The sequence below is a fragment of the Bactrocera tryoni genome, unplaced genomic scaffold (assembly GCF_016617805.1).
Source record: "Bactrocera tryoni isolate S06 unplaced genomic scaffold, CSIRO_BtryS06_freeze2 scaffold_25, whole genome shotgun sequence".
In the NCBI taxonomy this organism is placed as follows: Eukaryota; Metazoa; Arthropoda; class Insecta; order Diptera; family Tephritidae; genus Bactrocera; species Bactrocera tryoni.
Genome location: NW_024395977.1, coordinates 1,459,398 through 1,475,025, shown reverse-complemented (window position 1 = coordinate 1,475,025; position 15,628 = coordinate 1,459,398). Strand labels below are relative to the sequence as shown.

Sequence of the window (15,628 nt, the reverse complement as noted above, 5' to 3'; positions counted from 1 at the left end):
AAGCGGATAAGCGCGTACAAGCAGAAGCTATTGTCTTACCGCAATTAACCAACATGCTCCCACGCTATCATATAAATAGCAAGCATTGGCAAAAGGTTTCACACCTAAAGCAGACCCAAACTGCAACACACCCGCTCAAATAGATCTTCTATTAGGCAGCGATCTCATACCACAGATAATACTCGAAGGTATTGAGAAAATTACTAATACACTTCTGGCGCAAAATACCATTTTCGGATGGGTCCTAAGTGGACTAGTTGCGGAACCAGTCACAACATTGACAACACAAGTTGAGGAACTCTCAAATGAGTAACTCAATTCACAATTGAGAAAATTTTGGGAATTAGAAGAACTCCCTCCCATATCAGTCACAACCCCTGAAGATCAGTATTGTGAGGATTTTTACAAAGCCACAACTACTAGATCAGAAAACGGTCGGTACGTCGTACGACTACCACTTAGGCAACAATTTCCTAACACACTCGCCTTAGGTCACTCTCGCACCTCTGCAATACAGCAGTTTCTAAGTATGGAAAGAAACTTACTTAAAAAAGGTGAACTCAAATCAGAGTATGATGGTGTGTTAGAAGAATACCTCCATTTGGATCACATGGAGGAAGTAACCCCAGGGGAGAAAATCGTCAACGGCAAATACTACTCCTTTTATCTGTCACATCACGCAGTAGTGAAGCCAGACAAAAAAACAACAAAAGTAAGAGTTGTTTTTAATGCCTCGAAAACCACTAGTTCAGGGAATTCCCTAAATGATATCCTATTTACGGGACCCACACTCCGACCAGATTTAATGCTTCTGACATTAAACTGGCGTATATTCAAATACGTATTCAATGGGGACGTTGAAAAAATGTATCGGCAAATAGTCGTACATAAAGACGACCAAGATTTTCAACGTATTATGTTCCGAAGATCCCCCACCAGTCCTTTACGCGACTTCAAACTAAAAACATTGGCAGGAACTATGGCTAGATGGAACCGACTGGGACGAACAAGTGAAACCTCTTCGCTTAGAAAAATGGTCCCAGTTCGCAAACAATCTGAATGATATTTCTCAGATACAAATTCCACGATGGGTAAACTACTCCCCCGAACACAAAGTCGAATTACATGGCTTTTGTGACGCCTTAGAAAAGGCATACTGCGCTACTATCTATGTGCGCACGCAAAGTGACACCACGACCACAAGCCACTTATTAGTAGCAAAGGCTAAGGTGGCACCTTTAAAAACTATAAGTCTCCCTGACTTGAGTTATGTGGCGCACTACTACTGTCAAAATTAGTAGCCATGGTGCAAATGCATTTAAATATGACGAAATGCAAACTATATATGTGGTCCGATTCTGAAATTGTACTAGCCTGGTTGGAAAAACCACCACATGCATGGAAGACGTATATTTCTAACCGAACGTCTCAAATACTTGACCAAGTGGGATCAACCACTTGGCGTCACGTAGCCAGTGCTGACAATCCTGCCGATCTAGGTACAAGAGGGTGCAAGCCCCTGCACCTTACCACCACCACCCTCTGGTGGAATGGCCCCCAATGGTTGATAGAATCTCCTGATTCTTGGCCACAATCCCCCATGCGCAACATTATCGCACCAGAAGGTCGAAAAATCGCCACCTTTCACACATTATTGGATGATACCGACATCCTTGAACGATTTTCATCGTTTCCAAGAGCTCTCAGAGTAGTTGCTTATATGTTCAAATTTATAGAACAACTCAAAAGCAAAGTGAAGGGATCACATAATTTCCCATGCAACACAGTGACGCACCTAGAGTTACAAAAGGCAAAGGTCGCACTAATAACATATTCACAAGCGCGCTATTTCAGCCGCGATATATCGCTACTAAGAGAATCGAAGCCGATTGATAAAAAGAGCTCACTCTTAGTCCTCAACCCATTTCTGGACACGAAAGGTCTGCTTCGTGCCAATGGTCGGTTTGCTAATTCAAGCCTAACATATAACGAACGCCATCCCATAATAATCCTAGAGAAGTCACCATTTGCCACACTGTTCCTCCGCTACATCCACATTTTAATTCTACACGCCGAATATCGTCTCATGCAACAGATGGTACGCCAGGAGTATTATATCCCCCGTCTTAAGCCGAAAATCAAGAAGTGCATCTTCACGTGCAAGATTTGCACTATGCACAAGCAGAAGTGCGAACGCAGATTATGGCAGCACTTCCACCGGAACGCTGCAATTTCGCTCTGCCTTTCACCACAACAAGTGTTGATTTTGCTGGGCCTTTCCAGGTAAAGGCGTCCATGTTAAGGTCTCCCACTCTCATGAAAGGCTATGTGGCTGTCTTTGTATGTTTCACGACAAAGGCAGTATACCTTGAGCTATGTAGTAATCTGACGACGGAGGCTTTTCTCGCGGCATTTGCTCGCTTCGTCGCTCGACGTGGCTACCCATCAAAAATCATGAGCGATAATGGCAAAACCTTTATCGGAGCTCAACGAGCCACAGAAAAGCAATTTGTGGATTTTTTAAAGCAAGTGTCACCCGAAATCGTACAAAAGTACGCCCCTCAAGGTATCAATTGGCAATTTATACCCCCAAGCGCTCCTCATATGGGCGGTTTATGGGAATCAGCTGTAAAAAGCTTCAAAACCCATTTCAAACGGGTAGCTGGAAATTATAAATTCAATTACGAAGAGTTCACGACGTTATTAAATCGAGTTGAAGCCGTTCTCAATTCACGGCCACTCACAGTACTATCGCAAGACCCCTCAGATTTAACCGCCTTAACGCCAGGGCATTTTCTAAAAGGAGCACCCATCCTGGCCATTCCTGAGCCAGGCGTGGAGTCGCTATCCCTATTAAATCGATGGGAACGAATTAAAATTCTCCATCATGATTTCAGCCGCCGATGGAAAGACGAATACAAAAAGGATCTCCACAAAAGATACCGCTGGAAGACTCCTCAACAAGCGCCTAAGCTTGGAGACTGTGTCCTCATTCACGACGATTGTCTACCCACCACCGAGTGGCGGCTTGGCCGCATAGAAAAGCTACATTACGGCTCCGACGGTCACATACGAATCGTTGATCTCCGTACGCAAAACGGAACGCTAACCAGACCGCTCGTGAAGCTATGCTTTCTGCCAACTTCCAAGGATCGCGAATCCGAAAACCAAAAAAACCGAACCGATAATATCGCGATATAATAAAATCACTATATAAAAATAATAAACCGTACGTAAAAATAACAATCCGTAAAGAAAACAAACAAAAAATGGTCGATCAATACGACGGCCCATTCATGCCACATATCGTGGCACGATGGCCCATATCAACTTACAATGACAGATATGCATAATTAACCATCTCATTTACCGCAGATTACCATGGATGTAGATACGCCAGTTGCAAATACGTCAGCCGCTCGGGCGGCAACCAGTGTGCCACGCAACGGGCCTGCACCAGCGCCCCGAACGGTAGTTGCAACAGCACCGGCTGCTGCTCCGGCAACCACGCCAGCAACTGCACCGGCAACAACGCCGGTACCTGTACCGGTAACCGCGCCTGCAGCGGTATCTGCACCCGCGTCTCGTGGTGGCACCCGACCACCACCGATCACATCGAGGACTTCGGAGATCCGTCAGATAAGGTGCCCCATCTGTCGACGCCCACACCGGCTGCACCATTGTGGCATATTTCGGGGTATGCGACCCGTGCAACGGCAGCAAGTTGCCCAGGCCCACGGGCATTGCCATAACTGCCTGTGACATACACATGTGACTGCAGCGTGTGAGTCACGCGGGCTGTGCCAAATATGCCACAGGCCGCATCACACGCTGCTACATCGCAGCGCGGCACGCGAGGTGAATCGGCTACCCATCCAGCGCGGCCGCATACCCCGCTCCCAATCCGCAACTCGTGGCGCATCCCATCGACGCGGAACCTCTTTTCGGCATCGACAGCCTGGGCCACCACCTCGTCGGTCTACTGGGCTGAGCAGCGTTGTGGCTACGCTGCAACAGCTGCAGCGCCGTTTAGGCTAAACAGCCGTTTAGGGGGGCCGGGATGGCTAAATGAGCACCTGACCCCCCTCTTAATATAATAAAACTACACCCCACTCATACACACCACACTCAACACGACTACACCATCTACATCATCCACACATCATTTCATCACACTCTCGTCTCATCATTATCTACACCACACCTTTCACACCACACCCGAGGACACCAAATACAAGCAACAAAAGGGACTGGCGGACGGCGCCAGCCTCTCTTTCTTATTCGATCCGTGCGCCTATACGTACATACGAGTATCAACCGACCAGTATCCCGCTTTCGATTTGTTTTGCCAGCAAATTAGTTGCCAACACCAAGGGTAAGTGCCGCGAGGTTTTTCTAACGAAAAAAAAAGACTCCTATTTATTTACGGGCAGGTAAAAAAATGTTCATCCAGTGATTAAGAAAAGATTTTTCTGTATCCAGTCCAATGCAGGGTGTTATTGAAAGAGGCACAAATGCATTTTTAATACCAGTTTTTATTTCGCGTTGCGTTGGGGACCCTTCAGCGCGTGCTGAGAGCGAACTGCAGTCGCATCGAGTTTTTGGTCTCTTGAAGACTTTCTAGCAAATACATTGGAATTTTCGGAAGAAATTGACTTTTCATAGTATATTAAATGATATATGTATATACTTTATATTATTTATTACTTCTAGTTTGAGATTAGATCCACAAAAAAAAGTAGTATATTGCCATCAGAGGCAATTAAACTATTAAATTCTACGACGAGTTGGAGTGCAGAGCTTATTAAGACACACTTTAACAATTTAGCCCTATAGGCCACTTTAAAAATTTGTTTACCCTTTAAGATATATTCTAATTTAGCTCCATGCGCTTTTTTTTAATTAACTTTAACAAATTTATTTATTTTCTTCTTTTTCCTTTCTTTTTTTTTACATTGATCACCGAGTACTTACATGATAATATGTATTATAAATCATCCTGGCAGCCAGTTGTCCTTGGTATGGTTTCACTAGTCCTCCAGTAGTCCTTTAGTCCAGCAAGTCCTCTGTACTTCAGTATTCGTCAGGAAATCGTTTTAGTTCTCAGTGTGTCAGATCTAGGTGTGGAGCGAGCACTATGCGCTTTTATTAATTCAAATTAGAACTAAAGCTTAAAAATAGAAGCCCTGCTTGATTTCGCTACTCTTGCCACAATTTTGGCGTTACTGCTGCTACTGATGTTTTTGTTGTTGCTGTAGCGTAACTTTATCCAATTTGGCGGTTGTTGTTGTTTTTTAGACAACAGGTAAATCGCTGTCACTGCGCTGAAATGAACCTGTTTTAGCGAAGAATTTGCAAGTTGATGGGAAAACGCTGACGCGGATTATTCCCGGGCTTACTGGCTGGCGTGGAATAGTTCTAAGAACGATACAGTGGGCAAGCTAATATGTTAACTGCCCCCTTCTAAATCGAGGCCGTTCGCGGCCGCTTCCATGATCTTGGCTACTGCTTCCTTCTTGTTATTTGTGTCCTTAATGAGTTTATTCGTTCTGCGTATCCAAAATACTAATACTGCACCTATAATGATAGCAATGGCCGGTACCACTAACATGCATAGCGTAGTGCGGTTATAGACTATTTAATGTAGGTTTTCAATGTGTTCAAGGTTCCTCAAACTAATTTTGCGCAAATATGGTAGGCTTAAAATTTCCAAATCTTCGGTCAAGTTGACAAACTGTGTTGAAGGAATCCCAGGTCGGAGCGTTACCTTCACTTTTTCATTGAAAAAAGTTGTACCATTAAGGCAAACTTCGCCCTCGAATGTCACTAAATAAGTGCCGGATATTGTAACCGATGATGTTTCTTCTTTACGAACTTCGACTGTTTGGTCGTTTATGATAATTAATTATTGTAGGTAGTTCTGCATCTCGCCTTATTATTATTGAATAGTTGTCTCTCACATGTAACATCCGTTTTTATTTTACAAAAACTTACAGATAGCGCTGGCGTGCAGTTTGTAACTGGAATGGAACTTTATTCTTGGAATCTTAACAATAAAGTATGCTATATCGTTATTTTGAAAAAAATTTTAACTTAGAATTACTTACAATATCGCTTATGATTACATTTTAGGTGTACTCATTGACCAATATTTTTGAAATTTCATCTGTACCCAAAATTAGAGGATTTACAACATTCAATTTACGTAAAACTATGGAATAAAGAGCTATGTGAATTAGAACTGTTCTATTTCTGGCTATTAGTAATTCGAAAAGATGACCAGCGTCAATGTCGACCTTTTTTGTATTAGTAATAATTTTGTTAACAGTCTGAAATAATTTATCGATATGCTGTTGTATCTGAGTATTTATGAAAAATTTACGGACATTGGATTCCATAAGTTCTTGTGCTTTAAATGTAAGTTCATTAAAATTGTCGAAATCTGGAGTTCCAGCTTCGCGCTTGTCTATGGTGAATTTTCACCTTGTCAGTTAATCGATAAGTTTGATCGATGTCTGCCTGAAGAACTTTAGTCACGTATGATTGGGGAAACACAGGACATATATTTTCTGTTTCTCGCAAAACGGTGAGGTAATTTGTCAAATTCGTTGCGTTATCGTCTCAGTACGAAATTTTTGAAAAATCGATTTTTTGTTGCATTATCGGATAGTTACACTGTAATAACCATTCCCTCAAATTGAAATTCAAATTATTACGATCGCTATACCATTTCTTGTAAAAAGGGAACAGAGTGGGGAACGCTACAACTCCAATCGTTAAACGCGTTTTTCTTAGAATGGTGTTTTTCAAAACGGTTTCCACTCTCAAAGAAAGAGTTTTGAAGATATCTAGTTCCAATTTAGAGAGAATATTTTTAACGTCATCGCTATGGCGGTATGTATGCTTTTTCGTTTTTTTTTTTCAAATCTTCCTATTTTTTTCTACGTACAATTATCGAAAAAAGAGCCAAATTCGATACTTTTTGTTCAAACCGTCGCCATAACCAATAACCATTTTGAAATTTTTGTTCTAGATCAAAATATCGGCTGCAATCGTGGAGATCACACAGGATATTATTTTTTACATGTCACTTCAACTATATTTTTAACTAATATACACCCAATAAATAAAAATAAATAAAAAAACATTTTGTATTCTTCATGAATGCATTTATTTAAAAACAAGTAAGGAAGGGCTAAGTTCGGGTGTCACCGAACATTTTATACTCTCGCATGGTAAAGTGATAATCGAGATTTCATAATACGTCATTTACATATTTTTCAAATACCGTATTTTTGTAAAGTTTTATTCCGCTATTATCATTGGTTCCTAATGTTTATACTCGTATTATACAAAGAAGGCATCAGATGGAATTCAAAATAGCTTTATATTGGAAGAAGGCGTGGTTGTGAACCGATTTCAGCCATATTTCGTACATGTCATCAGGGTGTTAAGAAAACATTATATACCGAATTTAATTGAAATCGGTTGAGTAGCTCCTGAGATATGGTTCTTGGTCCATAAGTGGGCGGTGCCACGCCCATTTTCAATTTTTAAAAAAAGCCTGGGTGCAGCTTCCTTCTGCCACTTTTTCCGTAAAATTTAGTGTTTCTGACGTTTTTTGTTAGTCGGTTAACGCACTTTTAGTGATTTTGAACATAACCTTTGTATGGGAGGTGGGCGTGGTTATTATCCGATTTCTTCCATTTTTGAACTGTATATGGAAATACCTGAAGAAAACGACTCTGTAGAGTTTGGTTGACATAGCTATGGTAGTTTCCGAGATATGTACGAAAAACTTAGTAGGGGGCGGGGCCACGCCCACTTTTCCAAAAAAATTACTTCCAAATATGTCCCTCCCTAATGCGATCCTTTGTGCCAAATTTCACTTTAATATCTTTATTTATGGCTTAGTTATGACACTTTATAGGTTTTCGGTTTCCGCCATTTTGTGGGCGTGGCAGTGGGCCGATTTTGCCCATCTTCGAACTTAACCTTCTTATGGAGCCAAGGAATACGTGTACCAAGTTTCATCATGATATCTCAATTTTTACTCAAGTTACAGCTTGCACGGACGGACGGACGGACAGACAGACATCCGGATTTCGACTCTACTCGCCGCCCTGATCACTTTGGTATACATAACCCTATATCTGACTCTTTTAGTTTTAGGACTTACAAACAACCGTTATGTGAACAAAACTATAATACTCTCCTTAGCAACTTTGTTGCGAGAGTATAAAAAGCCAGACCAATTAGTTAATTTCAATATTTAAAGAAATCGCAAAAATTTGTGATTTTCGGAGCGTCACACTGAGACGATCCCTTAAGTAGTCACATTTGTCCCAAACTGCTACATTTCCGTCAATAACTGGTATGTAGTTGAATTGAAAAGTGGTAAAATAACTTTGTTAAAGTGAAAAAAAATTATTACCTAATGTCACTCTTGTGAACATTCCTATTATCTATTAAAACTGTGGATATTATATCCTGTTGAATCGTTTTTTCCGTAAAAACTTTTGTAAATTTATTGCCAATTCTTTTATTGGTTCTAACATAAACTTTATCGCCTGGCTTGAAAACCTCGTAAGTTTACAGCTATTGCCCTTTGCCAACTCATTTCCTAGGCTTTAGTTAATTTGCCTTTTATTTCGGTCTTAAGATCTAAAGTCATAGAAAAAGTCAGCTCTACAGGTTTTCATCCAGTTACTGAACAAATTGATCTATTGTATTTTGCAATAGCAAGAAGTATGAGTTCGTTGGTATCATTTATAGCTTAGTGCATCTTGCGATTTCAGTAAAAATGAAATCTCTCTGTCTGCCCATTTGTTGTACCATGGAAAGGAGGAGTTGTAAACATTTCTACTCCAAAATGATCCTTGAGAAGGGACTTTTTTGTTTGTGAGTTTAGTGACTTTTCGTTATCAACCGTCACATTCCCCATATTTTCAAAAGAATTAAGGATTTGTAATAAAGCATGTTTTACGTCAACAATTCGATGCAATTGGAATAACAGTGGTGAATTTTTAAAATTTATCTATGCAGGTTCAAAAGTTATGTTTATCAGTGGAATAAATATCCATATGTAACATTTCCCCAGGACGGGATGGTATCGGAGTCTTTCCTTTCTTGTAATTTGATGTCTTATCCTTGACTTGAAAATAATTCTGCTCTATTGCGGCAATATTACGATTATTTTGGCGCTGCGATTTAATTGCATGGATGGATAGAGGAAGCCCTCAGGATTAAAAAATGTATATATAGTTTCATATACATATATAGTTATAGTTTTCGAGACATTTGTATTTAAAGTTCGAGTTGTGTTCAATGTTTAACCCACTTTTCACACATTTTTATACCCTGAATAGGGTATATTAAGTTTGTCACGAAGTTTGTAACACCCAGAAGGAAGCGTCGGAGACCCTATAAATTGTATATATTAATGATCAGTATGTTAAGCTGAGTGATTTAGCCATGTCCGTCTGTCTGTACATATACAAATTAGTCCTTCAGTTTTTAAGATATCGTTTTGAAATTTTGCAAATGTCATTTTCTCTTGAAGAAGCTACTCATTGCTACTCATTTGTAGGAATTGCCGATATCGGACTATAACATATGTATAGCTGCCATACAAACTGATCGATCGGAATCAAGTTCTTGTATATATGTATCTTCACAAAAGTTGGCACAGATTATTTTCTAAGATAATAATGTAATCTCCAAAGAAATTGTTCAGATAGCTGCCATACAAACTGAACGATCGGAATCAAATGCTGGTGTGGAAAACTTTTGCATTTGACAAGATATATTCACGAAATTTGGTATAAATTATTTTTTAAGGCACCAACGTAATATCGGAAGAAATTGTTCAAATCGGTTAACTAGAGCATATAGCTGCCATACAAACTGAATGATCAGAATCAAATACTTGTATGGAAAACTTTGGCATTTGACGTGGTATCTTCACGAAATTTGACATGGATTATTGCTTAAGGTAATAATATAATCTCCGAAAAAATTGTTCAGATCGGTTAACTATAGCATATAGCTTCCATACAAACTGAACTCATAGTTACGAAAAGAAATGCACCTGTGAAGGATATATTAGCTTCGGTGCAGCCGAAGTTAACGTTTTTTCTTGTTCAATTAAGGGGGGAGCCTCCTTTAGAGGTTTAAAAAATTCGATGTTTTTGAAGAGTTTTTTGGGAGGGAAAGAAATAATTAATTAAAGCGAAAATATAGGGTTTATAGTTATATATTTAAACATTAATCACAAATTTTTTGGATACGAAACCTTTGATATTCTGCCTTTGGGAAGCAATTGCCTGAAGCATGTCGCATGTGCATTTGTCTGACGGCGGGCAGGATGCAGGTCGCAATTTCTGTCGTTAACAAAAAATTCAAAGAGATTTATATTTTTTAATAATTTATCCTCTAGTTAAACGAAAAAAATTCCAAAAAAAAATTTTAAATTTGACAATTTTTTTATAAATTGAAAAAAAGTGATTTTGACCAAAAAAATTCGACTTAATGTTGTTTAAAAATATGTTCAAACTTGACTTTTCTTAGTTTTTTTTTTAGTTTAAGTAGAAGATAATTTAATGCCAAAGATAATAAACTTTGCCCTATTTACATACGACGTTTATTTTTTTTCTATCCTGCCCGCCAATTAAGAAAAATCGTAAAAATGAAAAACCGAGAAATCGCGCGTTAAAGCTTTCGCTTTCTACCCAAGCGCTTATATATCTGCTGGACGCTCGGCTTCTAGCTTCGAAAATATTTCCCATCTATAACTTTGGTGACATACGTACTCTTAGATTATTTTTAAAAAGATTTAAGCAAAAAAAAATCGATTTTTTACAGCTTCTAAAGCAGGCCCCCCCCTTAATACATTATTAATTACACTGTCCACATTGAAATATATCAAAAATTTACACTTATTGTGTATTTTTTAAGAAAATAAATATGCTTTAAAAACTACTTTGCATATTCACACTTCCGAGGGATTTGTGTGCTTACATTTATGACAAATAGCAGTGTTGCCATACTTTGTTTCCTGAAAAAATTATCAAACAAATATAATGCGAGAATGGTTTAAAATTAACTCTTATTTGATACATTTTAAAAAAGAGACAAAAATATTATTATGCAATACTTAGTAAATACCTCCAGAGCAGAAAGTAGTTCGACACAAAAGAATTACAAGTATGAACACCCCGGTGTTAGACTGACCAGGGTTATTTTTTACACTTATATTTTTAACTTTTATATCCACTAACACTTCACTAATTTGTTTCTAACTATTTATTTTATATTAAATAATTTAAAAATAACTTTAATTACATATTAAACTTTAGTTGAAATCCATTTATTTATACAATTAGAAAATGGTTTCAAACAAGCAAAAAATTAGTGTTACCATATTTTGTAATGGAATAAAAATAAGAAAAATAAGAGAACAGAAAAATGCATTCTCGGTTAATGAGTAATGTAAAATCTTTCACAATTTATATTATCTTGATAATCAAAAATGAGTTTAACGCGAAAGAATTGAACACGCCCCTGTGTTGGTCCGATCAGGGTTATTTTTTTGAAGCGCGGTCGAAGACCGCCAACGTAAAAAGGAGTTGAACGCGAAAGAACTGATCACGCTCCGGTGTTGGTCCGACCAGAGTTATTTTTTTGAAGCGCGGCCGAAAGTCGGTAATGCAAAAAGGAATTACTTACGATAAACAAATGTGTAATTTATTTCCTGTCATTGGGGTATTATTTGTTTTATTTATTTCTTTTGGTTCTTCTGTCAAATATATACGTAAGGTAATACTGAATATTAATTAGAATGCAATCCTTTTGTTATTGTGTGAACTGAAATAGTTAAAAATTGAATAGAAGTTATTTTTACACTATGTGAAAGAAAATAAATGGTTAAAAATTAATTAGTGAAGTGTTAGTGGATATAAAAGTTAAAAATTTAAGTGTAAAATTCATTGTAAATCGGAGAAACACGCGTTATAAATAGTTGAATTTTTGAGCTTTAAATGAAAATATCTCAAAAACCATAAGTCAGCGGCAACTATATAATTATATATATACATATATATTTTCTTGAACTGGAGGACTTCCTCTATCCGCACATATCCATTTTAACCCCGAAGTCGGAGGATGCTATTCTAAAATTTACCCATTTTTTATATTTATTTATTAAATAACATAAGGTACAAAATCCATACCAATCACACTATTTTATCATTGTCCCCAATAGGTGGCAACACTGCTATTTGTCATGTTATGTAAACAAACCAACTGTGAGAGTGAATTGCATATAAAATTGTGGAAATTTAAATACAAATATCTCGCATGTTGGCTTGGTAAAGTTTTGTTAAAATTTTTCAATGTCTCTGTAATGATCCTCCTCATTTGCTAGAGAATATAGTAACATCATTTATGTAAACATGACAGCATTTCCCTATTTTATATCTAAGAATATCATCAATAGCCCTTTGAAATATTATGGGCGCATTTTTCAGTCCGCAAAGAAGTCTACAAAATTAGTACTTTCCATTTTTATAAAGAAGGTAGTCTTTCCCGTCCTTCGCCGCCAACTTATTTTGGTGGAACCCTGACTTTAAGTCGAGTGTTGTGAAAAATGCCTTCGGAAACGAAGTATCTGGAATAAGATACCTGTCATAAACTGTTTTGACATTCAGTTTCTTAAAATCTACTAACATCCTCATTTTCCTCCCGTTCTCGTCTATACCTTTTTTGTCGACAACCCATATAGGATAATTATATGGAGATCGAGAAGAACGAATTATTCCATCTCGAAGTAAATCTTTATTTTCTTTATTTATTAATTCTGAAGCGGCTATCGACTAAGGGTACGACTTTGAATAAATCGGTTCTTTAGGAGAATTCACTTTTGCAACTATTTTATTAACATTTTTACAGTCATAATAAGATAATTTATCTTCACCACCTTTATAGTGACGGATTACTTTTTGTAAATCTATTTTTGCGTTTTTCAAAAAGTTAAGCCCAATAATCCCATCAAAGGTTTTAAGTTCGGAAATATGGTATAAAGGACTAGTCTTTCCGAGCCCATTTATTAAGCACCTTTAATTTATCACGGCAGTGCCGTGGATGGATCTAACTTTAAATGAGTTTCTCGTTGGGTTTAATAAAATGTTTTCTAGCTCCGGCATCGATCAACAATTTCACCGGTCGGCCTGCTAGTGTCTAGAAAATGTATTTCTTCCAAAAAGCCACATTGTGACGCATTATCATTCAAATTTTCAACCGAATCTTTGGCAAAGTGTTTATTTCTTTGAATTTTCGAAATATTTTTCTTATCGCTCTCTCGAAGTCTTTTTTATTCTTTCCCTTTCCTGAATATGTCGATTATTATGGTCCGCCGGCCTTTGACTGACATTCAGTTTCTTTGAGAATCCCGATCAGCTTTCCCTCCTTGCCTGTAGTACGATACAGTAGAATCAACCTCCACAGGCGTTCCCGTGTCTAAATATTTTTTTTCCACTTGTTTATAACGAGGTGAGTGGTGGGGAGCAATTGTCCTGCTACCATTTTTTCCCACCTAAGCTGCATCCATTCTACTGTAGAAGGAGTTTGCAAACGAATATCGAACATGATTTGCTTCCAAATCTTGTGCTAATGCCAAGGCACTAAGCATATCTTTAGTTTGCGACGAAAACATGATGTCGCTCATTGGCTTCCGCAAGCCAGAATCAAAAACCTTAAAAGCATCTTGCCTATATTTCTGGCAAGGTGATTCTATCAGTTCCTTTTGCCTTCATTTAACATAATCGTCTTATTTATTTTCAAAGTCAATTCCTTTGCGCTTTTTTTAAATTAACTTTAACAAATTTATTTATTTTCTTTTTTCCTTTATATTTTTTACATTGATCACCGAGTACTTACATGACAATATTATAAGTCATGCCGCCAATTGTTCTTGGTATGGTTTCGCTAGTCCTCCAGTAGTCCTGTAGTCCAGCAAGTCCTCAGTACTTCAGTATTCCTCAGGAAATCATTTTAGTTCAATCCGCGTTCGGCGCCAATTATTAGCTCAGTGTGTCAGCTGTAGGTGTGGAGCGAGCGCTTTTATTAATCCACATTAGAACTAAAACTTAAAAATAGAAGCCCTGCTTGATTTCGCTACTCTTGCCACAGTTTTGGCGTCACTGCTGCTACTGCACCCGATTTTTTGGTTGTTGTTGTAGCGTAACCTTATCTAATTTGGCGGTTATTGTGAACGGTTACGGTAAATTTGCCAGTTGAAGGAAAAACGCTAACGCGGACTATTCCTGCGCTTACTGGCTGGCGTGGAGTAGTTCTAGGAAAGGTAAAATGGGCAAACTATTATGTTAACTCATATAAAAAGCAATGCCACTTTTCGTTGTAATTTTATAACTTAAGAACGGTGTCACCTATTCAAACTAAATCTTCGGGCTATGTCCGGACAATTTAGCAGATGGTTTATGTTTTGTTTGCGCAAGATCTGACGAGGGGTTCTTCAATTATCAAATTTTTTGTAACAAATGAATTCAATAAAAGTTAATGGGGATTTTTGTGTAAAATTTAAATTTTTAAGATGAGGATTGTGCTATCAATTGTTATGTATTTACAGAGAACTATTATTGGATTTCACAACTGCAAAATTGATAACATTGTAATTAAAATATGCAATTTTCAAAACATTTTTTGTAGTAAATGTGCAAAAAAGAGTAACTCAGCAATCACGCCGTTATTGCCAACGGAAGTGATCGAGACAAAATAAATCAATTAATTAAAACTATAACCGAAGATTGTAAATCTACTCTACGAGTAAGAGTCTGAAACCTCAAAAAGAAATCAACCAGAATGTTTGAACTCAACAAAGATTTATCATTCCTTACCACTGGTGGGGGGAAATGAAACGTCTTATATCAAGTGAGAAATCTTTCATTCTTGTTTTTATTTGGTATTTTCCTTGCTTATATAAAAATTTTAAAACTATCTTAAACAACTAAATATATGTGTATGTGTGCATATTGTTTATTGCTGCTTGACATGGGGTTGTTTTCAAGTGTACAATTTAATACATGTGTGTATGTGTTTAATAATATCTCTTCTGTAAATTTATGACTTGTGTTCCTATGCATTTTTATTGGATGCGCATTGCATGTAAATGCATGACTACCCTGCCAACCACGGCTACCCACTTGTGTCCAATATTTCAATACAACTACACATTTTTTCTCTATGCACTAACACCAACGCACATTTTCGGGTTATTTTTTGTTTACCTAAATGCGATGAAAAAAAGTTTCTTTCATTTCTTGATTTATTTGAATGAGTGCGAAGGAGAAAACATAATTGTCAATAGTGCCAAAAGAAAATCCCAAAAAGGGTAAGAAACAAACGATTGAAAGACGCATGTCGTTCGTGATCGTACCATCGTAAAGGAGGCTCGTACAACAAGAAGGTAAGTGAATGATTTTTATGTGATTTTGCTTTTAATAATTTGCAAATAATTACTTCATTTGTTTTTATAGCATTGGAAATCAGAACTGAATTGTAAATAGCAGCAGCAGCAATATCATCAGAAGCAGCAAATATAAATTGTTAAGTA

General features: G+C 37.5%; 1 protein-coding gene across 1 annotated transcript; it reads left to right on the top strand.

The window, feature by feature from the left end:
• Window positions 1–3,381: 3,381 nt before the first annotated feature.
• On the top strand, window positions 3,382–4,038 carry LOC120780370 (cyclin-dependent kinase inhibitor 1C-like). Its single transcript, XM_040112660.1, has 2 exons — window positions 3,382–3,644; window positions 3,819–4,038. The coding sequence occupies exons 1-2, from the start codon at window positions 3,382–3,384 to the stop codon at window positions 4,036–4,038; spliced, it is 483 nt and encodes a 160-aa protein (XP_039968594.1).
• The last annotated feature ends 11,590 nt before the right edge of the window (window positions 4,039–15,628 follow it).